At 39.3% G+C, this 25497-nt stretch overlaps 1 protein-coding gene across 3 annotated transcripts in view; it reads right to left on the reverse strand.

The window, feature by feature from the left end:
• Nucleotides 1–307: 307 nt before the first annotated feature.
• Nucleotides 308–25497, reverse strand: part of mylk4b (myosin light chain kinase family, member 4b) — a 42689-nt gene continuing 17499 nt past the window's right edge. For 2 of the 3 annotated variants that reach the window (XM_031282410.2, XM_031282411.2), the window contains 12 exons: nucleotides 9933–10014; nucleotides 8904–9312; nucleotides 8515–8744; nucleotides 7693–7798; nucleotides 5880–5973; nucleotides 4227–4336; nucleotides 3951–4092; nucleotides 3232–3302; nucleotides 2988–3116; nucleotides 2660–2891; nucleotides 1830–1878; nucleotides 308–1705 (listed from right to left, as the gene is read on the reverse strand). In XM_031282410.2, the coding sequence (XP_031138270.1) occupies nucleotides 1695–1705; nucleotides 1830–1878; nucleotides 2660–2891; nucleotides 2988–3116; nucleotides 3232–3302; nucleotides 3951–4092; nucleotides 4227–4336; nucleotides 5880–5973; nucleotides 7693–7798; nucleotides 8515–8744; nucleotides 8904–9312; nucleotides 9933–10014 (1665 nt within the window). In that variant the 3' untranslated portion in view covers nucleotides 308–1694. Of the gene's footprint in view, nucleotides 1706–1829; nucleotides 1879–2659; nucleotides 2892–2987; nucleotides 3117–3231; nucleotides 3303–3950; nucleotides 4093–4226; nucleotides 4337–5879; nucleotides 5974–7692; nucleotides 7799–8514; nucleotides 8745–8903; nucleotides 9313–9932; nucleotides 10015–11349; nucleotides 12112–25497 lie in introns of those variants that run through there. The other variant, XM_031282409.2, reaches the window with a different exon arrangement.

The raw sequence follows: 25497 nt of genomic DNA on the forward strand, positions 1-25497 counted from the left end.
TTCTTGACCTGTATCTTTGTCTATTGCATTTTGTCAACAAAAAAAGAAAATCATGTGTGCAGATTTAAACTTCTCTTGTTTTCTTCAAAGCTTCTGCTGATTTGTGGACAGGAATAAGAAACAGCAGCTACCTATATTAATATACTATACCCGTAAATAGGCCTACATATTTACAGTCTCAGTATGCTATAAAGTTTTTCATAAAGATGTTTACATTTTGAACCGCGCCTTTGTATATTCTTGCGTATTTATTCCCATATGACGTAGTTTTATCTCCAAAGAAATACACTGTAAGAAACATTGCAAATGTTTTCTGGTGCACTTTATTCATTTGCTTAGTTATATTCTATGTTTACTTATGGCTCATCATTAAACAAGAAAACTTGAAAAAGTATCATCAATTCAAATAAACAAGTATTCAAAATCACAAAGCGTTTCCATTTCCAAATGAAGCAGCCAACAACTGAGTGAAAAACATTCATCGAACTTCCAATCTTCAATTCTTATAGAGAACGGGACAATAAAGCACTGACCGATGTTGTCTCCACTCTGTAGTTGGCGCTCCATCAAGCTGAACTGTGCATTTACACATACATGTGCTCAAGCTTCAAGGTTCTTTATTTGTCATGTATGGAGAAACTGCATGAAATCCTTTTTTGATTCTCCTGAAAGAAATCTCATCTTGAATAAAAGCTTTACACTTCAAGTACAGTCTGGCGTTGAACCAGTAAATAAATGAACATAAGAATCCACTTCAGTCATAAACATGATTAAATCATAGGTAGTATTCTGTTGTTCGTTATGCCTTCATGGAAGGTGAGGGGGGCTACTCCAAACTGCCAAAGTGAAGGCGAACTAGTGGCATGACCGCATACAGAAGGCAATCCGGTCTACAGTGAAAATGTACCAGAAATGTGGGCTGAATATGGCTCGAACCAGGAAGTATTCAGTCATTGAGATATTCTCTTTTCACTTTTCGGGGGAATGAGAATATACAATGTTGTGTTATATACAAAATAAATAAATGTGGTGTGACTTCAACTTCAACCAACATGTATTTTTAGTTACCTTATGTTCAAGAAAGAATGACATTTTTATAAGACTTGTAAATTAAAAGAAAGAAAAAAAAAAAAATCTGTATTCACAAAAATGTAATATTTAAATAGTAACATTCAGTCTATATTTTGCTTAAAGTTGTTTGCTAAATCTTAAAGAAATAGGCCAAAAAGTGCAAAGCATGCAACAAACCAGGACAACAGGACTGTCAGAGGGAGAATAACAGTGTCTGATGCTGAACTGCTCCTTTACCTTTTTTTGGTGGTACACGTGGAAGTTGCAGAAGTGACAAGTAATTTGAGTCTTTAGTCTCTAATATTTTGGATTTACCATTGCGATGCAGGTCGTTCTACACTCCACTATAGAGCGAGTGAGTCCTCACTGGTTCAGTCTGAAGTGTTGTGCTCTACAGGAAAGTAAGCATGCTTGCAGATGGTTTGTGCCTCGACGGCAGCGTTAAAAGAAGTCTGTTTTTCTCCTGCGGGCCTGATCACACTATTTAGGTCAGAACTACAAGCTGTTGAGCTAAGCTAACACGAGGATGCATGAGTAGTTATCCAGTAGCCATACAGGTACAGCAGCATTGGTCCAGTGTTGAGCTCCAGGGCTCTACATTGTCAAAAGGCATGCTGAGGGCCTCACAGTTTTTCTAGGAGAGAAACAGAAAAAAAGGCAGATTTGAGGTTTTAAGTTTGTAAGCAGCCAGATGGTGAAGAACCAATGCTTTAGATGGAGTAATGAATCACTAACTAACAGGAAAATATCAATCTTACCTGTCTGGCTCTCTGGAGAAGGAGCATGTGTGGAGTGGCACTTGTTTTTCTGAAATGACAGAGGAGCCACTGCATTAGTGCACTGAAGCAACACTGATTTGTTTGCCAATCCATTAGTACCTTTAAAAAAAAAAAATGTATTTACAATAACTGCCACTGTGCTTTCTCACACACATTGCTCCGCAGGTCAAGAATGGTGTCTCCACTAACACACCAGTTCCAAACATACACTTATGGAGCTTCCATGCTCATAAGTATAACTTTTTGCAACTGAGACATTTTAATTAAAAATATCCCTGACACACCAGTTTCAAATATATATTGAATGAGCTAAGTGAAGTCTGGAATTAGTGTAGAACCTTTACATGTACGATCAATCAATCAATTGATCAAGTGAAAACATTAAGTTTTAAGTTTTTAATTCTCTATGGACCACGATCTAAAGTAAAAAATGTCCCCAAAGAACAAAATAGATAAATGAATTATGAATTTTAAAAATGCAATCTCAAAATTATTTATGAAAAAGGCTCTACATTTTGCTGTTTATGATGCAATGTGCCTATCATATTCCATCTCATGATCATTTCTCCTTGGCTTTAACATTTAAAAATTCCCATTTTTGTGATTGCTTCAACTTAGATAGCTTAAATAAGCTGTGTGCCACCTACGAATGAACCCGCAGAGGAGCAACAAGAGCTCTGATTGGCCAGCTGTTGTGTTTTGCGTGATGCTACTGCCTTTTGCTGTAGCAGGAATCATGTGTGTTCAGAGCTCTGACCACAACAGCTCGCTTTCACAGCGCATTATGGCGGTCGTAAATACATTTTTACCTTCTGGTTAAGTCGATAGTGCAGACTCCGGTCTGACAGCCAGGGGTGTCTGAGGGACTCTGCTGCGCTCATCCTCCAGCTCTTACTCTTCACCAGCAGAAGGGTGATGAAGTCTTTGGCCTCGTCCGAGATGTCCGCAAACTCTTCTTCCTCAAAGTTCCACTGACAGGCCAGGATGTTGTTCAGTGTCTCGTTGTCGTCGTCCCCTAGAAACGGAGACAAGCCACTGAGCCTGCGCGGAGGGGAAACAGAGGTCAGGGATGCTACTGTGTGTCTTTATATATATTCGGTATACATATGTAGGTATGTGAATGAGCATCCAACTCACAGCATGTAAGTGATGACGCCAAGGCTCCACATGTCTGTGGGGAATGAAACAAACTCGTAGTTGATGACCTCAGGAGCTAAAAATTCAGGGGTTCCAAAGTTGACCCTCAGCTTTTCCCTGGGTTTATACCTGTCAGAGACACACAAGCAGAAATCCTAAGAGCTACATCTGGGCTTGAGAAAGTCCTGTTATGAATGGTGAAAGTTAACAAAGCTTTTAACTGTAAATAGATGATAGATTTTACCTCCTGGCCAGGCCAAAGTCAATGATTTTAATCTTGTTAGTCGCTCTGCTGACACAAAGAATGTTCTCCGGCTGAAAAGGAACAAAAGGGGAGGATTACAATACAATTCTGTTAAATTGCTGCTTTTGTATACTGTTTTTAGACTAATTCTTCCCTCTGGCATGGATATAGTCGAGAGAAATAGTCATTAAAACAGGACAGAAAGCATTGTTTGCGCTAGAGAATCCTGTCATCCACAGGGAGATTTCCGATGGTTTTTTTTAAAGCCTTAACAATTGTTGCATTGTGTTTTATCCCAGTAAGAGGCTGCAGTGGAGCATTTATTGTAGTTTAACATCACTAAGAAGTGAGATAGAGCTATACACAAAGAGAATATAAATAACAGAAAAAGTTTTAAGATGCTGTTAAGAAGTGATCTGTTCCATATGAACTTTGTCCTGTAAAGTGTGTTGTGCCTCCTGAATGGTTTCTATTGTTTAGAAGGTTTAACTTCTGATTGCCTTTTATTTTGTAGTTTTGATTATTATCATTACTTTGTTTTCATATGTTTTTATGTTGTTACCTCCCTTTTTTACTTACTTACTTACTTACTTACTTACATACAGTTTACTATGTAAACAGTAAAACTGAGGGATATTGCTGACTGTGAGATATACACAGTCATATATATACATGACATACAGTACATTATACAAGATTCTAAATTGAAGCAGGTTTACCTTAAGGTCAAGATGCAGGATGTACATCTTATGCATGTACTGCAGCCCTTCACAGATCTGGCGTATGAACAGCACCGTGTCCAACTCTGTCAAGTTGTAATTCTCATCAATGATGCGGTCAAACAGCTCTCCTCCCTCCACACTATGGCAGAAAGGGACACACACACACACACACACACACACACACACACAATTACAGCAAGAAAGACCTTGTAACTTTGTTGTATTGGCAAATGAGAACACATACTGCGCATGCATGCAGGTACCCTGACTTACTATTCCATGACCAGGATGATGTCATGGCGTGACTCGAAGGCGGCATACAGCTGGATGAGGTTGGCGTGGTTTAGCTGGTTCATCACCTGCATCTCATTCCTCACCACGTCCTGAGAGACAAACAGACAAAAGACAGAAAGATATACAAGTCAGTATAGTAGTGGTAAAGTGCTTGTATAGAAGTAGATTGTTGTGGAGTGATTTTTGGAGACTGCGAGACCGGTAAATTGGAAAAAGGTACGGAAGTCCATAAACGACAAAACTGTTAGCCAAGCACAAAAAATCTCCCAAAATCAGTCCACATCAGCCCTCGCTCTCTGAGTAACATCAGACTAGTTCCCAGTGCGATGCATCACCTTTTTAAAATGTGTAAGAGACTTCTGTGAAAAGCCGAAAAGGATCTGAATTAAGCACCCTGATATGGAGCATGCACAAAATGTAATGATCTAAGCCCTGAAATAAGCTGTATCGCCATTCTTTGTAACTTCTGTGTAAAATGGGTTAGGGGTTAGGGGTTAGTTTTATTGTTTACTGTTCACTGATCTACTCTCCTTTGCGAGCCAGAATTGTAATGAAGTCCATTATTGTGTGAGCTCCTGATTTCTTACAGCGGCTTCCCAGGAAATGCTCTTCACACAAAAAGCTACTGAAATTAATTTATTATGAAGTGTAATTAACCGGCTACATTAGACTTGATCCAGACATTTTTAGCAATATTTAGCATTGTTTTTAAATGTAGCACTTGAAACAGTTCAGCATATTTGATTAACTTGATGTACTTGCATAATTCTTGCAATTTTGGGGTTATATTAACATGGATGAATGCACTTATTGTAAGTCACTTTGCATAATATTGTCAGCTAAATAAATGTAATGTAATGTTTAATTTAATATTTATGTAAGTATTTTGCACATTACTGCACAAAACTGTGCAGCTCTTTCATTTTAAACATATATTATACATATTTTTAGAGCATTATTTCATATTTTTATTGTACATTTTGCTACATATTTTCTCTCACTATGTTCATTGTTATGCACCAAGGCAAATCCCTTGTATGTGAAAACCTACTTGGCAATAAATCTGATACTGATTCTGATTTTTGCGGGAGATAAATTTGGAATAAAGAGGATAGAGCGACTTAAGAAATAAAGATCTGCTTGCATCATGTGCATTTTGTAGTATGGGCAACTTTTGGTTTAGGTCTTACTGTATCACATGCTTTAGTACTTGCACACTATAGTATCATAGGAATGTCAACACAGTCAGTTTTGTCACGGATGATCACTGACAGCAACATGAGCTAGCCAAGGATTTAGCTGTGTGTTTGGAGGGCTTTTGGGTGTCTCTGAGTCTTTTGAATATCAAGATGATAATGTAACCCCAGAGCTATGCTTGGACATCTGACCTCTTTCACATCACTTTCAGATGTCCCAGAGCAAAAAAAGACACAATGAGGTTGACAAATTGCCACATGCCCACGCCCTCTGGGCTGTTGCTGTGTCTAATTTTAAAATGTAATCCTTTATGGTTCTTAGCAATGCTGAACGTAACCATCCATTAGACTGTCTGGAGAAACAGGCATCCCAAAGCCGTTGCTGAACATGTATTCTGTTATGTATTCAGTATTCATTGGCCAATCAATACTGTACCTTCTCTTTCTGGCTCCTGGCTTTGATGATCTTGGCAGCCAACGTCAGACCGGACGAGTTTTCTATGCACTTGTGGACTTGTCCAAAACGTCCCCTGGTGAAAGAAAAGCAAACATATAGATGAGTCAAACACACATATATATACGAGAAGAAGTACCACCTTGGATTTATTAAACATTACACGATCAACAGAAACAATAAACAGATTCTTTTTTTCATGTATTATAATGGTCAAATTTCAAATAATTGTTGGTTCCACTATCTCAAAAACAAACATTTGCTTTTCTTTGTTTCATTATAGTAAATTGGATTTTGGACTATTGGTTTGACAAAAACATACAAATTTAAGATGTCATTTTAGGCTTTGCGAACTGGTGATGGGCACGTGTTTTACTATATTTATATATATATATATATATATATATACACAGTATCTCACAAAAGTGAGTACTCCCCTCACATTTTAGTAAATATTTCATTATATCTTTTAATGGGACAACACTGAAGAAATTACACTTTGCTACAATGTAAAGTATTAAGTGTACAGCTTGTATAACAGTGTAAATGTGCTGTCCCCTCAAAATAACTCAACACACAGCCATTAATGTCTAACAAAAGTGAGTACACCCCTATGTTAAATGCATTCTGATAAAGTTCCTTTGGCCTTTGGAATTAAAATAGCCCCACATCATCACATCCCCTTCACCATACCTAGAGATTGGCATGGTTTTATGGTCGGTTAGCCTAATAGCTGGTTTGATTTGCATTGAGAAATGATTTTATGGAACGTACCCCATGCCAATCTCTAGGTATGGTGAAGGGTATGTGATGATGTGGGGCTATTTTAATTCCAAAGGCCAAGGGAACTTTATCAGGATGCATAGTATCCTGGATCCATGACATAACTGGCCTTTAAAAATAAAAATCTGCCTGGCTCTATGGGAATTTAACATAGGGGTGTACTCACTTTTGTTGCCACCGGTTTAGACATTAATGGCTGTGTGTTGAGTTATTTTGAGGGGACAGCACATTTACACTGTTATACAAGCTGTACACTTAATACTTTACATTGTAGCAAAGTGTAATTTCTTCAGTGTTGTCCCATTAAAAGATATAATGAAATATTTACTAAAATGTGAGGGGTGTACTCATTTTTGTGAGATACTGTATATATATATATATATATTATAATAAAAATTAAATATAATATATATATATTTTTTTTAAGATTAATTCTTTGGGCATTTAAGGCCTTTATTTTCATAGGACAGATGAAGACATGAAAGGGGAGAGAGAGGGGGAATGACATGCAGCAAAGGGCTGCAGGTCAGAGTTGAACCTGTGGCTGCTGCGCCGAGGAGTAAACATCTATATATGGGCGCGTGCTCTACCAGTTGAGCTACCCAGGCGCCTGTGTTCTACAATTTTTATAGACCAACAATAATTGATTAATTGTAAAAAAAAAAAACTTGATTATAAAAATAATAATTATTAATCATAATGGCTCCTTCAGTCTGTGCCATTATGTCAGCAATTTGAAAATTGTGCTTGCGTGCTGAGGGGTAATCTCCAGCTTGAGAAGCAGGATTTAGCACTGGTCTATTACATCAGAGAGGCCCGCTATTTCACAAGAGCCCCCCCCGAGGCTCACAATCTAATGCCCTTTAGGAGGGCAATAAAAAGGTCTTGGAAAAAACTATTAGGCACCCCCTCACAGGCTGTGAAATCCTCTGTCATTTCATTAGGGAGGGCCGATGTGTTGAAGTGAAATGAAAACAAACTCTTTGAGAGCCAGGTATTCGGTGGTACTCACCCTCCCAAGACCTCGTCTCTGTTGATAGTGTAATAGCTGGCTATCTGATGGGGTTTGGGAGTCACGATGCGGTGGTCGAAAGGTGCCAACGGCGGAGGGCTTGAGTCTGACGATACATAAAGAAATATAGACTACTTGAATGAAAAGAAGAGATTTGCTGTTGCTGAGAACACAGAGTATGAAACAGAGACGGAGGAAGAGGCCTCGGTTCCCCAGAAACAAAGAGGATCAAAATAGCAGCATGCCAATGTCTCATTATCTACTCTGCCAGCATGGCGACTGACATGTTAGTGACGCCTGAACAGCCATGATGTTATGACACCTTCAAAGTCTGAGGAACGAAAAGTTAAATGTCACCAACTAACAACCAAGTTGGGTCTAATACAACCAGGACCAGAGCCAGGATTTTGGAAATGCTGAGGTCAGGAGTCCTAGATGTACATGCATCTTTTATGGATACAATCTGCTTTATCCCTGAACTGCAGACTTATGGTTATACTAATTTCATCAATTCCAAACAGTTTTTGAAAAGATCTTGTATTTTAATGTAAATCTTATCAAACAAATGTGCATGGAAGCAAATAAAGCAGACCCCTTAAAACAAAGTGGATGTTGAAGTGTATTACACACTGTTTTCTATCAACCACACCAAAGAAATAGTTATATATGGGTATTTGACAAACTTGAGCCAGGGTCCAAATTTCAAAATAAAAGTTGAATGTTACACATTAGTTAGAAAACCCCCATATTCCCTACAAAACCAAGGACATGAGTGTTTTCTTGGACAGTTTTATCATGCACTGTGAAAACATAATGTCTCACCAATTACAAATTCCTTCACCGCTGACTCTTTCTCCTTCCCTTCCTCATCCACCTCTGTCTTTCCTTCGTCAGATTTGGAGGCCTGAGGCTCGCCCCCCTCCACCACCTGCCCATCAGCATTTTTCACTTCACCGTCTTCCACTCTGCTCTTTTTCAGGTCCTCCTTCACCGGGTCTTCTTCTGTGACATGACGTTTGCTGCATGTGGCCGCGTCGCCCACCTCCTCAGAGCTAAAAAGACAACATTAAGCACTTGAATATTTTACTTTATTCAATTTTGGTTTATTTTTCTTGTCCCACCCCCCAAATCAATTACTCATAACTGCCTTTAAAAAAAACATAATATTGAAACTAGTATAGAAATGAAATACATGAATTGGCTGGAAATACCTTTCCTGTGACAGGAGAGAGGTCTTGCAGATATCTGCATTGACACTTAGGGCGTCTTCTGCCTCTCCTTTATGCTTTTTCTTCCCATCATCCTCTACTTTGCCAGCCTGTTCAGGACGAACATCTTCTGCCTTCCCCTGTTCATCGTCGGGCTCGGAGTCCTCAAAGACATCCCCCTCCTCTTCCTCCTCTTCCTCCTTAGTTGCCTCCTTCCTGTCCTCTGACTGGGCGGCAGAGGTGTGTGATCCGTCCAGGATCAGCTCCGCCGACTCCTGTCTTCGTCCTCCGCTTCCTCTCTCCTCCCTCCTCTGATTGTCAGCCTCTGCTTTTCCATGAGAGTGCTCAGTGTTCTGCCTGTTGAGTTTTTCCACCTGCTCCTGCAGCACTGGCTCATTCAGCGAGGAAGTGTCTGACCCGGGAAAACCAAAGCAAACAACCATAAGGGATTATCGCCACTCTGTATGGACATGTTTTTGCTATTATATTAAAACCTCCAAACTGTAGTATTCAATGTTTTTTGAAACTTAACGACCCTGGAATGAATCAAATTCACTCATGATATATACCGTATATACAGTATATCATTTATGCAATATCTTAACCTCACCAAGGGCTCTAGGGATGGCAATGCTTGCCAAAATAAAATGAAGGTTTGAGGTTATTTAAGAATCTGCTATTGCATAAGTTGTCCACTAGAGAGCACCGGCAAGTTGATTTTCACTGTAAAATGTCCCACTCACCCAGTATGTATTTTGGTCACAATAAAAAACAAAAACCCATTTGAAGAAGTATGTATCACATTTGTTTGTTTAAGTTAAGTGTTTATGTCAAAAAAGAAAAGAAAAAGAACACACTATCAGCCGATATATTATCAGATTTTAAACACCCAAATAACTATATCGGCTTCAAAGATCCAGTATTGGTCAGGCTATAGTCCATATCTATTCCAGCAGATCGTCAAATATGCTGTGCACCTCTGCATAATCTCAGGTGATCGGAGGCAAACTGTTATTTCCTGTTTGAGCTTACCTGACGTGTCCGCAGGTCTCCTCTTCTTCTGGGCCTTCGAGCCCTTCAGGCTCAGTTTGGCTTTCTCCTTGTCATCCTTTGCCTTGTTGTAGAAAGAAGACACAAAGTATTAAGCATTAGACAGTGGATCTAGAAAGTGACAGACGTGAACAAAACTTGAACCTGTTTTAAATGTCCAAACTCTGAGCTCTTGTATATCCCACAATTATTTTCCACTTGTCAAAAGGGGTCAAAAGGAATTTACGAGTCTGATTTCTGACGGGAACAGTTTAGTGGTACATGTGAAAGTGTTTGTTAGTGTTGCTATGGTTGCCCCCGTAACTCAAGTATAATGTTCTGCGGGAAGGATGCCTCCTCCAGGAGAATGAGAAAAGGTTACATATCATCTGTAGCAGACGACATGCCACACAACACAGGAAACAGCTTTATTCCCTTTCCCACATATACATATTACAGTTACGATTGAAAAAAACATAACATATGGGAAGTCAACGTTTTCAATGCATGACACTTTACAGGATGGCAGAAAAGAAGTTTGGGTGATCCCTGCTACGGTTTCTCTATCAGTTAATGTGGAATATATCTGTTTGTTTAACCACACACCCATTCCTAAAAACAGCTTCTGAATCAGCAGAATTCAAACATGTAAGGTAATGCATCTCACACGCAAACATCGTCGTTGCAGATGTTTTGCAAAGTCATGGCAGTAAAAGCTATGCAACAGTGCTCGGTACATTCTTCATATTGCTCCAACATGCACCAAGTATGTGGCTTAATACAAGAAAGCCATTCCATCTTATCAATCAATGCAGTAATGTCACCTATTCAGAACAGGCCAGACGAGTTCTAAACTGAGCCTGTGCAGCTGCAGTCCAACCCACCGCTGATAAAGACACGGTTTGGATAAGATAATCAGTCTGACTCTAATCATTCACACCTCAGAGGCAAATGACAGTCACAGCACGAAGGAAAGTTACTTAACATTAATGACATGTTGAGGTAAAGCAGAGCTAATAAGAGATGTACAAGTGGGGGTGGGAGAGAGAGACTGCAATGGTGAAAGCTCTGTCACCCCTATAGTGTATGTATTTTCCCAAAACAATTCTTCAGGTTTTAGAGCCAGTTATTTATAATGTCGCTACAAACAGGTCACATATTCCCTCAAGAGGATTTGCAACCTTTCGGACAACACTTAATGCATCTGGCACTATGATCACCATGCAATTGCACCTCTCACTATGTTGGCATTAGTGACACAGCAAACACTAATAGAACCACTATGAGAACATTGCAATGCAACTGCCTCAAAGTACTGTACGTTGGAAATGAAAACAGAAAACAAGATGGGAAAAAAAATTGATTTTGAGGCCACTTCTTGTAGGAAAACCTGGCTTGTAATGTTGTTAAACCTTCTCACCTTCTTTTTAGCCTTCTTTCCAGGCTGTTTAAACAGCAGCTCCACCAGCCTGGAGCTCTTCACCACCTCCCCAATGAAGCTGATCACCTGCTGGGTGCCCTCCACCAGCCTCTCCACCCCTTCCAGCCTGCGTCCCTGACTCTCCATCCGCTCGCTGGCCCTCTCCACGGCCCCACGCAGCTCTCTGCACACCGCCTCTACCCCAGACCGGTGTCTCCCCCCATGGCCATCTTTGCGCATAGAGGCCAGATCCTGACCCATACCCCTGACGTCCTGGGACAAGCCATCCAGCCGGGTCAAGACGGTATGCTGCATGTTGAGCAAACACTCCATCTGAGAGCTCAGTGAGTCCATTCGGCTCTCCACGCAGCGCAGGGCGGCATCATGAGGGGAGGAAGGTGATGATGAAGAAGCTTGGGACTTGTCTGATCCATTAAGTGAGAGCTTCCTTCCACCAGGCTTCTGACCATGAAGAGGATTTGGATCATAGACTTTGGCTAAAGAGTTGACAAGGCTGGAGCTCATGACTGATTTACGGCAGACCTCCTCGCAAACAGCAAAAAAAAACCTGTTTCACTCACTAATCAAGCACGTTTACTTTCACGCAGGCTCGATGGAAACGACAACAAAAACCATATTACCAGACAAAGCCACAGGCAGCAGAAAAGAAGTGGAGGGAGAACGGAGATCTCTCCCCTCAACACTGAACCACAGAGTTGAGTTTTAAGAATAGCAAATGGCTGTCCTCCAAATTAAAGTGCAGCCCCCCGTGGACGTCAGGGACTGAGTGGTCGGTGATAAGAGCTGGGGGCTCTGGTTTGCAGTTGGGGATTGATGTGAGTTAGGGGGAGATGCTGGAGAGGGTCGCTATGTGACATTTGAGACTCTTCAAAAGCCCTTCAGTCAGGTGTCAGAATCCCAAGAATCTGGGACTGAAATATGACGCCATAAAAAGTAAGACAAACAAATAAAATGTTCAGCCAATAAAAAAAAAGGACAGAGGAAAACCAAAACTCATGATTAAGAACTTGTGCAAAGTTTAAGGAGCAGATGTAGTCTGAGTATACAGTATATTGCGCAAAACATTGATCTTATGTTAAGATTCTATATGGAGTATATGGTTTTCACATTGTTCCATAATATGAAGAGGGGGGACAGGTGCAAGCGTGCACTTGAACCTCTGTTAGAGACGAAAGCATTGTGGGTATTTCTGAACCTCCTCAAATGCCACACGGTTCTCACAACTGATTTGTTGATGTGTCAGCAGAACATTGCATAATTGCCAATCATTCCTAAGGTCAAGACTTAGTAAAAAATAGTTATTTACTTCAAATAACTTCAATTGCAATTTTAATGTTGGAAAAAATGCATTCCGGTAATTCTTCTCAGGATATTTATTATATCACTTATTACATGTCAAAACCTTTTAAAATAGATCACCACACTCAAAAATGAATTAGAAGGTAGTTCCTAAATTATTATTTTATCTTATCTTATTATTTAGTTATTTAAATAAACAAGTATATGGACCAATATACAATATTTATAGCCTAAGCAAGCATCCAAGTTATATATATTTTGTTTTTATTTTATTTAGGTTTACATATGAATACTAAACATTGATGTAAAGGAAAATATACATCTGTATTTTGTTTAAATACTGTTAATTATCTGTTTCTTGTTACTATTGTTGCTTATTTAAAATTCTACTGATTGTTCATGCATGTCTTTAGAATGAATTGTTAGATCCTGCCCAATTTTTGAATTACAAACAAAAAGTTTGTTTCTATAATAAATGTTTTTTGTGAAAAAGGTGACTTTAACACAGAAGGTTTTCACTTTAACATTTTACAAAGAGGAACAAGTTTAGTTACAGAAATTAGAATAATAGTGATTTAATTTGGAGTTGGAAAGAGCCTGCGAAGTTCCCAATATAGATTCACTGTCCGTGCAACATGGAGGGACAAGACAACGGAAGAAAACAGGAAACAGGTGGTCACCACCAATGCAGGTGGTGACCACTGACACCTGAGAACTGTTGATACAGAGGAGAAGAGCATTGTGGGAGAGGAAACTTATGGCACGTGTTGTTACTGAGAATTAAAGAGGATGGTCTGACACAGATATACACATGGACGCGGAAGTTCATATTCAGGAACAGACACAAACGATTGACACTTATTGAGACGTGTCTGAGCGTGCATATTGGCCTCAAACTTTTCCACGTCTCAGTACAGTGATATCTGGAGTGGGCAGGGTGACAAAGCGCCGGTGCCTATATACTATCACTCATCTGTCAGCACCGGAAAAACCTGACCTATAGCCTGTCCCTCGCACTGTTCCCAGTACAGACAGCTCGTCAGCTGTCAGGTTTAACTCTTGTATCCCCCGGTGCCTGTTTACCAGCTAAGGTGAGAATGAAAGAGGACATTATGTAAGTGCAAATATAGTACATACATACTGTGGAAATACACCCAACGGACAAAGGAGATCACTGATCAGGAAAGAGCTTTCACACTACCCTGGTTTGTAAACATTAATACGTCTTTGTTTGTCAGAGCTTAAAGGGATAGTTCAGATATTTTGAAGTGGGGTTGTATGAGGTACTTATCCATAGTCAGTGTATTAGCTACAGTAGATGGCGGTCAGCCTGCCCCCAGTTTGGAGAAGCAGGCAAGGAAGCTAAGCAATGTACTGCTGTGGGTGGGGGCAGCAGCAAAAGATATTGTAGACACCTAAAAATTCAATATTTGTTGAAGTGTATGCTATATTTAGAATATTTTCACCGCTTTGCCTTGCTATCAGACAGCCCTTTCCGACAGGGAACTGAAGCCGTTATATCCATCTATGGTCTCTTCAAAGCCACCAGACTCCTTTGACAAAAACAGCAATTTTACCTTGCAAAACACGGGATTTGTGGGTCTACTGCTGCCTCGATCGGTTAGTTTGTTTGTGTTATTGTGCGACTTTGGTGAATCCAAACTAACCCTTTAAAACACCAATAACAACTCCCACAATAACACAGTAACTAATATCTCTAAACAGCAAATCTCATCAAAAAGCACTACCTTGATGGATGAATCGCACTAAATAAGCTTTTCCCATTGGAACTTCCCCTTTTATCGCTCTGCAAACTGGTTCACAAAATAAGACACAAGTATTTCTAATTGGCTGGCAGGATTCATCAAACAACAGACAGAGAGCAAGAAAGAATAAACTGCAGGTAACCATAGCAACAGTACTACTGATCCATGCTACATCACCAGTTTGGGGAAACTGACCAGACCAATTAACTACAAACACACTTAAAGCAGCATTGACTTTTTGGCTGCTTGCGGGCAGTAGAACGAGCTATAAACACAACATATTATCACCATATGAAGTACATACATCTAGCACATGCAATGCAACATTATCATTCATTTGGAGTCATTTAAGTCCTAGTCAATATCCACGACGTTCCACTTCCGGGATTGCTCCGGTGCCGCCGGAAATTCCGCCGGACGTCTTTCTTTTCGGCCGGATGTCAGTTGCCTTGGGCTTCCTTTGTGTTGACGTTCTAAACTCTGGTGGATTTCTGAGGACTATGGTTAACTGCTCCTCAGATCTCTGCAGGGTAAATCCAGACAGCTAGCTAGACTATCTGTCCAATCTGAGTTTTCTGTTGCACGACTAAAACACCTTTTGAACGTACACATGTTCCACCAAAAAAAGTTTCTTCCAGAGGCTATTTTGCAGCTGCACTGTGACTCTGTCCGGCGCTTGGCACCGCCCAAGACGATTGTGATTGGTTTAAAGAAATGCCAATTAACCAGAGCATGTTTCTCTCCCATCCCCGAATGCTGTGTGGACTAGCCAGAACCTCCTCCGCAGCACTGACGGTCTGGCAATGCGAGACTTTATAAGTCCAAAAGTCACTCTGCTTTAAGCTCTGTTTTGGTATTACTCTGTAGCTGCTAAATGCTCCGCTATTTTCATGAGCTAGTCGCAAACTTTGAGAGCGGTGAGACTGAATCAAAACAGTAAAGTCGCGGGCCAGAAAACCAGAACAAAGAGCTGAAAGACGCTCTGTAGAGCTGATGGAAACTGCAGTCGAGTGAAAATTGTCTCTCCAATCAACCCCATTCACATTACACACATAGTCATTTGATCCGTTGTTAATATACAAAACATTGATTAGTGCAGCTTTAAACACTGTGTTCCTTTATCATAGCAGTAATGGGTTGTGGTATAAGAGTCATAAAGCACTCATTAAGGCTCCACATAGGTAACAATGGACTCAGTGAGGGAAACGCCATTCCCTATTAGCATGTTGTCACTTCACCCTCATCCATTATTTTCTTCTAACATATTTGACACAACCACTAGATTAGGTGTCTGAAAATGTGATAGATGGCTGACAAAATTAAAGACATATAGATATTTGAATGACTAAAACAGGAGCAGGGTGGTGGTTGATTGGTCTGGGTCTGGTGTTGAGGGCAGTGGGAGGTTTAACTGTACTCTGCTGGACAATCTCTGAAATCCCCAGTCAGAAAAGGTTACACGGTAAGATGAGAGCCAGCGTGGTATAGAAGCACCGTTTAGGAATGAGAGTGACGCCGCGGCCTCGCCAATCTCACCACATATAGTTACTCAGCAGGAAGACAGAGACAATACATAATGCTTATTCTAGTGCCACAGGCTGTCCAGTAATCCAATATCACTCCAGTGTAATGATCTGGACAACATGAATGCAACGAGGTTTAGCCCAGAGACACAATAATAGACTGTGTGACATGCAACAAAGATGTGTCTCACGCTAATGGCTGCTGTTGTGTTGAACTGAGTACAGTATAGTACAGTGCAGTTACTTCAGTACAGTACACATTTTAAAGTACCTGCATTTTACTTGTGTATGTCCGTATTTTGAAACGCTACAGTTTATACTTTTTACTGCACTTAACTTTTCTGACAAACTTTGCAGAAAAAGATTGATTTCGGTATGTCTTTTATAGAAATTAAACAGTGTGTTGGCTTCATTTCTATTTTCACTAAATATGCTTGGTAACACTTTACTTGAAGGTATCTACATAAGAGTGTCATGACACATGAACCCTAACCCTAACCCTAACTCTAACCATAACCCTAACCATAACTTGTCATGACAAAAAACAAATGACGCTTACTAAAAGCGTTATGTCATAAATGTTTATGACTTGTTTATAATGTTTATGACACGTTCATGACAGTGTCATGTCACTCTTATGTAGATACCTTCAAGTAAAGTGTAACCATATGTTCAAACTACAGAATCTTAAAATAACATTAGATTACATTAGATTAGATAGACTTTATTGATCAAGAAATTGGGAAATTTCAGTGCTACTGCAGCAAAATATAATACACACAGCACACATACAGAAAATACAAGAAATAATAAATAGGATAAAATACAAGAACTGCTATTAAAAAGTAGAAATAAAAAATACAAAGGAAAGAATGTAAAAACGTAAATACAAGTGGCGAATACAAATGTACAACCTACTTAAATAGTATTTATAAAGACGTAAGTAAAACCTATGCTTTTGCAAGTTGCACTATAGTGCAGTATTGCGATGTGTATGAATCTTATCTAACACTCAGTAATGAAGTGTTGTAATGAAAAGTTGTATTCCCTGTGGTAGGAATGATTTCTTGTAGCGGTCAGTGCGCAACATGCAGTCTATTCAAGTCTATAATGATGTATATTCACTTATAGAGTATTGGTACTCAAAATGTGATCCATTTTAGGGAACTGTATATGTTGAAGAAGTCAAAGCTCATGACCTGTGTCTACTCTCTAAATAAGACAGACTACTAGGGGTGCTTAGCAATATGCTAGAAATCTTGGTTCCACCAGACTTGGTGACAGCTCTCTGATCTCTGGCATGTTCCAGGGCCCTGGTCCAGCTCTGGGGTCCCTGAATCACCCAGGGTTTTCCACCCGCATGGCATCCCTGCCCAGGATCCCAGGATTCACCATACCATCATGATGACTCACCCCACACAGCCTTACTGAGATCAAAAATAATTGCTTTCAAATGGCATTCAAAGGGTCTTTGACAACTTGTAAATCCTGTCGCCTCCAGGTTCACCACCAGCGGGTTTCTCTTAAATGGCCAATAAAGTACCAAATACTCATTGGTTAAGGTGTGAGCTGTGATGCACTTTACATTTTGTGATTGACAACTGGAAAGCAAAGTACCAAGCCTAAATATATTCCTATTCTGTTCAATCATAATGTCTGTTTAACAGCCTGTGTATCATAGTGAGTAACAACATATACAGGCTGCTAAGCTGAGACAATCTGTTTATGAGCAGTTTCTATTATTCCCATCACATGTATTTTGCTGACGCTTTTATCCAAAGCAACTTACAAACCGACTTTTGTGTTTTCTTTCTACTTTTTATTTTTTACATTACAATGTTCTTTTATACAGCAGCTAAGTGCTTTTTGTACAGCACTTTGGTCAGCTTAAGCTGTGTTTAAATGTGCTCTAGAAATAAACTTTACTTACTTATAATAAGTGCATTAAATGTGTGGGTATAACCCGAAAAGTGCAGGAATTATGCAAATACGTCAACTTCATCAAATATGCTGATCTACTTCTGCTCCATTTAGAGACAATAGGACATATAGTACAGTAAGAGTTTCTTTGGTTGGTTTATTATTTATTTACATTTTATAGCAGCTTTTTTCAATTTTACAATGTACAGTATTTACCTGTGACAGCTGACTTGTGACATGTATTTAATTAATATTCAAACCTACTGTGTTTTTATAGCTACACAATTACATGAAATGCAAATATTCAACATGTCTTAAACAATCTATTTACGCACATTTCCCCATAATTCACCCCGACAGATTTGGTATTTTTGGAAACCTCTGTGTCATGACTAGAATTCAAATAAAGTTATTTGGGTTCGATGAGTGCGTCATAACATCAATAACATGCAATGTTACTGATGGAATCACTGGAAGTTTTTGCAGGGTTAAAAAGGTTTATGGCGTATAATTCCTTGGTGCTTGAGGACAGATGTCTGGCGCGTACATGACAATGGAAAGAAGGCTACACATTATCTCTGTAGCTCCACCTGCTGCTTTTCTATCTGACAAACCTACTTGTGTCACCACTGGCTGATGACAGTCTGTACTTTCACAGTTCAGCTGCTGTGATAACATTCATACAGCTCCCTCTGTAATGACCTCGGACAGGGAATAAATAAATTCCTTTCATGGAATAGCGGTTCTGTATGACAGCAAAGTGTGTGTATATATCTGTGTTTGTGCTGGTAAGGGCGATTAGGCCCAGCCTGTAAATATGTTACATAAGCAACACAAGTATGTGCGCTTCCCTCGGTTATTGTGAGTTTGCTGCCCGCTGTCAGCGTTACGTAACATGAAGACAACTGGGCGTGACCGGACCGGCGTTTGGAAGAGGATTCAGGGTAATTGGTGACCTTTGACCTGGTGGAAAGACTATCCATCCCACACACACATACACACACAAAAAACAGCAGGTCTTAGTGGATAATTCAAGCAGAGGATCTTATATCTCCCTCCGTCTCTCAGTGTCACAGCGTCAACACAAACTGGTGGTCAAAATGTTAAACAGAGGTAAACAGGCCCAATAAATAATTGATACGAAAGCTATTAACATGACTGCATCCATTTTAGAGACAGTCCTTTAACTAGAGGACCAAGTTCAGTCCAAGTGCAGGACTTTAACGTGCTACAGTGCCCTTGAGCAAGGCATAAACTCTGAACTTTCTCTATTTCAGTTTCCCTACAAATGTAAATATATTCTATATAATCAAGTTTATTATTTTGAACTATTACTTCAAGATATGGCACATGTGGTTGCCTTATTGTGCAACCATTTAGTGTTTGAAATTTTCACATGTAGCGCATTTTGTCATATAAGACTACACTGCTCAACAAATTGATGAGGACACTCCTCCCTTATGGAAAACCAAAACTAAAAAAAATAGATAAATAAAAGATAAATGTTGAAATAAATGTGTTCATGAATGTATAAATAAAAGTGCGTGAAAAAAACAGAAATGGGGTGGCTGGGTAGCTCACCTGGTAGAGCGCGCACCCACATATAGAGGCATAGTCCTCAATGCAGCGGCTGCAAGTTCTACTCCAACTTCTGCATGTCATTCCCCCTCTCTCTTTCCTTTCACGTCTTCAGCTGTCTTATAATAATAAAGGCCTAAAATGGCCAAAAAATAATCTAAAAAAAACTAAACTGAAATGAAGAGACTGATAATTTAAACAAGAATAAATGTTTTATTACTGCAATTATCCATTAATGTATTTCTGCAAACATTGTTTACTTAAATTATTTTTTATATTTGTCTGTATTTGTTTATTTCTAAATTTCCCTTTTCAGTTGTGTACGCTTATTTGTGTTATTTGTGTTATTGCTTTGATGTTTTGTTAATTTATTAAGCCCTTTTAGAAAAATGTAGACGGTTAATTGGTGAATATGTCACATTATCATTGCTTGATGGGCCTTATAAATATATTGTACTGGAATGTATTGTCTGTACTGCACAGTTAAAGCCAACTAGATGTTTGCTGTAATGGACCACCTAAGTTGCAAAAAAATTAAAACATCTGCTATTTTGCAAAACTGTAAGTGACAATGTAAAGTGTATATGATTGGGAGTAAATTAACTATAAATCAGCAGGCTAGATGGAAGGTGCATTTCTGTCATTCTACCAGTAGATGGCAGGAAAGGACCACAGACCCAGGACTCCCCTTCTAACCACAGAACCTCAACAGTCCCGCCCACAGCCGACTCTGGAAGTAAAAATCCCATTGATTTTCTCCATAAGGATTTAGAAAATCAGTCATAATGTCTAAACCATCCGAGGTAGACTGACCCCGAGCTACGTGGTTTTGAAACGAAGGTTTCTGCTCCTGTAGAAGCTAGAAGTCCGTATGAAATCAACCTTGTTTTAAGAAAAACATGTTTTATCCGCGATTTAATGGAGAAAAACTACACTACCCACAATCCTATGCGTAACAGCAACGTCTCTGATTGGTCTAACTCGCTGTTACCACAGAAACGTTTACCGAAACAGCGAACGGCTAGAGCGAGCTTCTACCATTGAAGTCTATGATAGTTTCTGTACACGGTCTTGTACCTTTGCTTTTTTTTTTTTTTTTGCCGTTTTCAAAATGTTTTTTTGCGTCGAATCAAATGTGTTATGCTCACTATTCATCTCGTAGCTGGTTGGCTTGGTTCCAGACTTAAAACTCTATATATAAGCAATTTTCGAAACGTCAATGGAACAATTGAATGGGGAAAAACACTTCCGGAGACTTTGAGCTCTATTTGGAAGCAATAGGATGACATTTTGGTGGAGGGTCACACCCAGCTGTTCTCTAGTTACCTTGAACCCTGACCTACTAACCTCCTGCAATCACATGTATATACTCAAAACCATCTAGTCAATGTTTGCCATGTAAGAGCTACTGTAGGCTAGCCTACATGGTGACAGATCATAAACACCTGTTTTGATGTCATATCGGCCTTAAATTAATTCCAGCTTCATTTCATCCTGCTCTCATTCACTGCCTCTGCACTCAAGTAACAAGCCAGAAAACCAATTACCACTTCCCATTACTGCTCAACATTTTTAATACTCTATACCACTGTGTTTTAGACTTTGGAAATGGGGTTTTTCCTTTAGTGATGCCTCTATTTGTTAACTTTAGCTACATCCACATATGCTACGTAGCTGGACCCATGACATATTGTACATCTGCAACATCCAATGCACCCTTTAAAAAGGGTGGTCTGATTAAGATAACTCTGCTCTCCTCACTGTTTGCAGCTGCAGGACTGCTTGCAAGTCTAAAGACATAGAGGTGAAACTGTTTTTAAAATGTTCTAATTAGGCTATACATTTTTTTTTAAACAGTTTATTAAGTTCACCGAGCTAACACTAATGCAGTTATTAACAGCCTTGCAATGTAGAGAGGTATTTATTCAACGTTATGGTGACTATTAGACCTACTGTATAATATATACCCATATATCCATATTTATACCCCTAAATCTCTGTATGGCCTACTGCCACACCTTTCCTTGAGATCTGTTCCTTGTGCTCTGTTTATACCTGTTTATGGGTCAGTGACATGACGCCCATTTTTTTGTGTCTATAAGGTTATAAGGTGTACAAATACATTACATTTAAAAAACAGACAAACAAATTACGTCAATAGATGCTTTTTTAGAGGCCATAGTTTGGTTTTAATCAATTTTAAGAGAATAATTGGAAGATAATGGCAAAAATGTCTAAGTGGTGTAACCGTCAAAACTTTGTACCAACATTTTTAGCTTGCTTAAAAAGGGCGCATTTCTTAATAAAAGATCCCATAAACTACTTGGGCATTAACCTAAATTAATGGTCATTATACGTATTTACAGTTTATTTTAAATTGATGCTTATATTTATTTTAATAATTTAGGGAATCCTGTCAGTCATGCTAGCTTCCTGAAATGTGTAACCATCATTCAAGGTGCCACTTTGTTAAAATCAGCAAGAAGACCACATGACAGGAAATTACATCAGAGAAAAGGACCCCTGATCAGCATAACTGCTGCATCACAAGGTTAATAACTCTGATAAATATAAGTTAATAAGACATTTTTAGGTTAAGTTCAGTTCTTTGGTTAACATGTCAAGTGGTATGACCCAAGTAAAACATTAAAAAACATTATTTTGAATAAAAATTAGTATTTAGTTTAAAAATGATGTTTGATTATTTACACCAAGGCCATATGCTGATATATGTGTCCATTATAATGCCTGACAAATTTGATTTTACATTGAAATGTCAAATGGTGTAACTGGTTACACCATTTGGCAAATATAACTAGTTAAGTTACTGGTTGAATAGGTTATATGAAGTTAGTTACTATTTACAACTATTTGTACGTGTTTATTGTTTGTATTTTTTTTTAAAACTGGAGGTAATTTATCTACAACTTTATTAAGATAGCTTATTTAGCTAGGCTAGGCTAGGCTAGGCTAAATCATTATTGTGCAAGGCCTGTTTAAAAAAAAAGTTTTAACCTTAAATTAAAATTTCTATATCATTCCTTTACAATGTTACAATAATTTCTTAAGAATTTAAGAAAATATAATAAGGCAGTTGAACTGAAGAACAGCAGCTTTAAAATACCTAAAACATATTAAAAATGCTGTTTAAGGTTTATCAAATTGAATTCAGATAAATGCACCAGAATGCCGAAATGGGTTTCCTCAGGAGGGTGGCTGGTGTCTCCCTTAGAGATAGGGTAAGAAGCTCAGTCATCCGTGAGGAGCTCGGAGTAGAGCCGCTGCTCCTTCGTGTCAAAAGGAGCCAGTTGAGGTGGTTCGGGCATCTGGTAAGGATGCCCCCTGGGCGCCTCCCTAGGGAGGTGTTCCAGGCACGTCCAGCTGGGAGGAGGCCTCGGGGAAGTCCCAGGACTAGGTGGAGGGTTTATATCTCCAACCTGGCCTGGGAACGCCTCGGGATCCCCCAGTCGGAGCTGGTTAATGTGGCTCGGGAAAGGGAAGTGTGGGGTCCCCTGCTGGAGCTGCTCCCCCCGCGACCCGACACCGGATAAGCGGACGAAGATGGATGGATGGATGGATGGCACCAGAATAAGTTAAAGTGCTCATATTATACTCATTTTCAGGTTCATACTTGTACCAGAATAGTTTTACCTGGATTAATTTTCAAAAAACACCATCTTTTTGTTGTACTGCACATTGCTGCAGCTCCTGTGTTGAGCTCTCTGTTTTAGCTAAAGAGTGAGGCATCTCACTTCTATTCCATCTTTTTTGGGAGTCGCACCTGAGCAGTACCTAGGTAAGGACTACTAGCCAGTCAGAAGCAGAGTATGAGGGCGTGCCACGCTAGCAGCTAGGCGAGCATTATAACGTGTGTTACAAAGTGACCACGTTCATCACGGAAGTAAAGGCTGGACTACAATAGAGCTGTTTGGAGCAGTTTATGAACAGTGTTTTCTGTTGGAGATGGTAAGTCCCTTTGGGGGGGACTTTGGGCTTTTTCATTTTGTAAACCTATGACATGCCAAAAAGCATAATATGAGCTCTTTAACTGTAAATATGTTAAAGGGCATGCACAACCCTAAACAGACTTGCTTCTCCCTCTCTCTTTTACCCATCTATCTACCTCTTTCTCACACACAAACACACAGAATTTGTTAAGATGTTAGTTGTTTAATTTAATCTAATGAGTTTTAAATATATTTAAATATTTGTCATTGAAATGAAATTAAACGCCAAGTTCAATGAACTACTTTGACTGCAGTGCTTGATAGTGTCACTTACAAGGTTTTTGACTAGAAGCATCACGTCAGGTGGTGTAACTGGTTTGTGTTAAATGGGGTAACCAGTATTGTTCTTGAAAATATGATAATGTGCAGGTAAATTAATGTTTGATAAAATGTAATACTCTACTCCACTGTAAAAACTAATTTTTAAGACTTTTTACACAATTTGTCCAAGATTATTTAGAAAACAAATGTTGTTTCCAGCACGTCTACCACTTGATATTGCAATAACACATATCATTTAAATTAAGAAGTAATCCTAATAAAATCTATTTTTGGGTGAAATTTTGAAATAGGAGTTATATTTGTATGAGTGCACTCACAAACAATGTAGTGGATGAAATATTAAATATGAATCATTCCTTTCTGGTTACACCACTTGACATTTTAGGTCCATTTGGTCCTACCTTTGTAAAAAAAAATGGTTGAAAATCCTATTTCAAATGAAATAAATGTACAATAACACAAAATATACATTTTAACAAAACTCAAGGATGCCTTTAAAAAAGTTTTTAAATGTTCTCATCTTACCAACCCGTATTGTCATTGACCCATAAACCAGTGTTTGCGCTAACTGGAAGGGCCTGATTTGACTGCACAGTGCACATTGATGAGGGCAGCCGCATTAGCCGAAATGTTCATACAATAATGGTCGAGATCCAGAAGAGGCACCATTGCGGACCATTGCTTTTGAACTGGTTTATCATCAATAGGTACTAAAACTCTCTGAGTCTCCTGAGTCTCTGACCCGCTGCTAGTGCCGACATTTTGGATTCCCGTCACGTTCGCGGGCGATTTACCTTAGGGTGACCAGACGGTTTCGATGACATGTCCCCGGCTGGAGCTCGGAGCCTCGGAAATGTCCCCGGTTTTCATTGTGACTGACGGACCCGAAATTGGAATAAAAGAAAGAAAACATTGACCAAATGTATAGTCACGCACCCTACACGCGCAGGCTCAAGACAGCCAGAGCAAGCGCTGCTCAGAGCTCAGAGATGTTCTAGAATGCCCATATTTCTGGCAGCGCAGTAAGAAGAATCTTTGCCCTTTGCGAGACAGCTACAGTGGGCTTCTCATGAATTCAACCAGCTAGCTCTGACGAGTGTGAGTAGTACAATATTGCTAACTGATATGCGTTGAGTGCTTAGCAAGCTTTCGAATAACATGCTATTGATTCATGTTATCGATATGAGTAGTAAAATATCTCCTAGGTGAACCAAAAGTGTTCTTGTAGCCTAAGTGTTATTGTTTATCATCTATGTTATGTATTATTTAAGTTTAACCTATATGTGTAGGCTGTGTATGATCTACAATTTGCAATAGCTATTGCTAACATTATTAGCAGTGATACAACTAACAACTAACTACTACTACGGCACACAGTGTACTATAATGACCTTTCAGTTTCACTTGAGCTAGCTACTTAGAGGTAGGCTACTTGGTAACTTGTCATTACATGAAATGAAACCGCTTAATAGAGTGTGGACTTATTAAACTATTCATCACAAACTTGTGCCAGCTGCATTAGGTTGCCAGCCTGTCAATGATGACTATCTCTGGCTGGCTGGCAACACAGATATCACATCAACGACCAGAATGCTTTCCAATGATATTAGCGCCAGTTGCTGTGACAAATGGTTTGTGAGAAAATTAACCTTGAACTTACATGAAATGTTATCATATTTGCATTCTGCATAAATCTCTGCACACCCATTACTCTCAGTGAAATATCTCACAAACTCTTCACTCAACACGACA

The sequence above is a fragment of the Sander lucioperca genome, chromosome 11, assembly GCF_008315115.2.
Source record: "Sander lucioperca isolate FBNREF2018 chromosome 11, SLUC_FBN_1.2, whole genome shotgun sequence".
Classification (NCBI taxonomy): Eukaryota; Metazoa; Chordata; class Actinopteri; order Perciformes; family Percidae; genus Sander; species Sander lucioperca.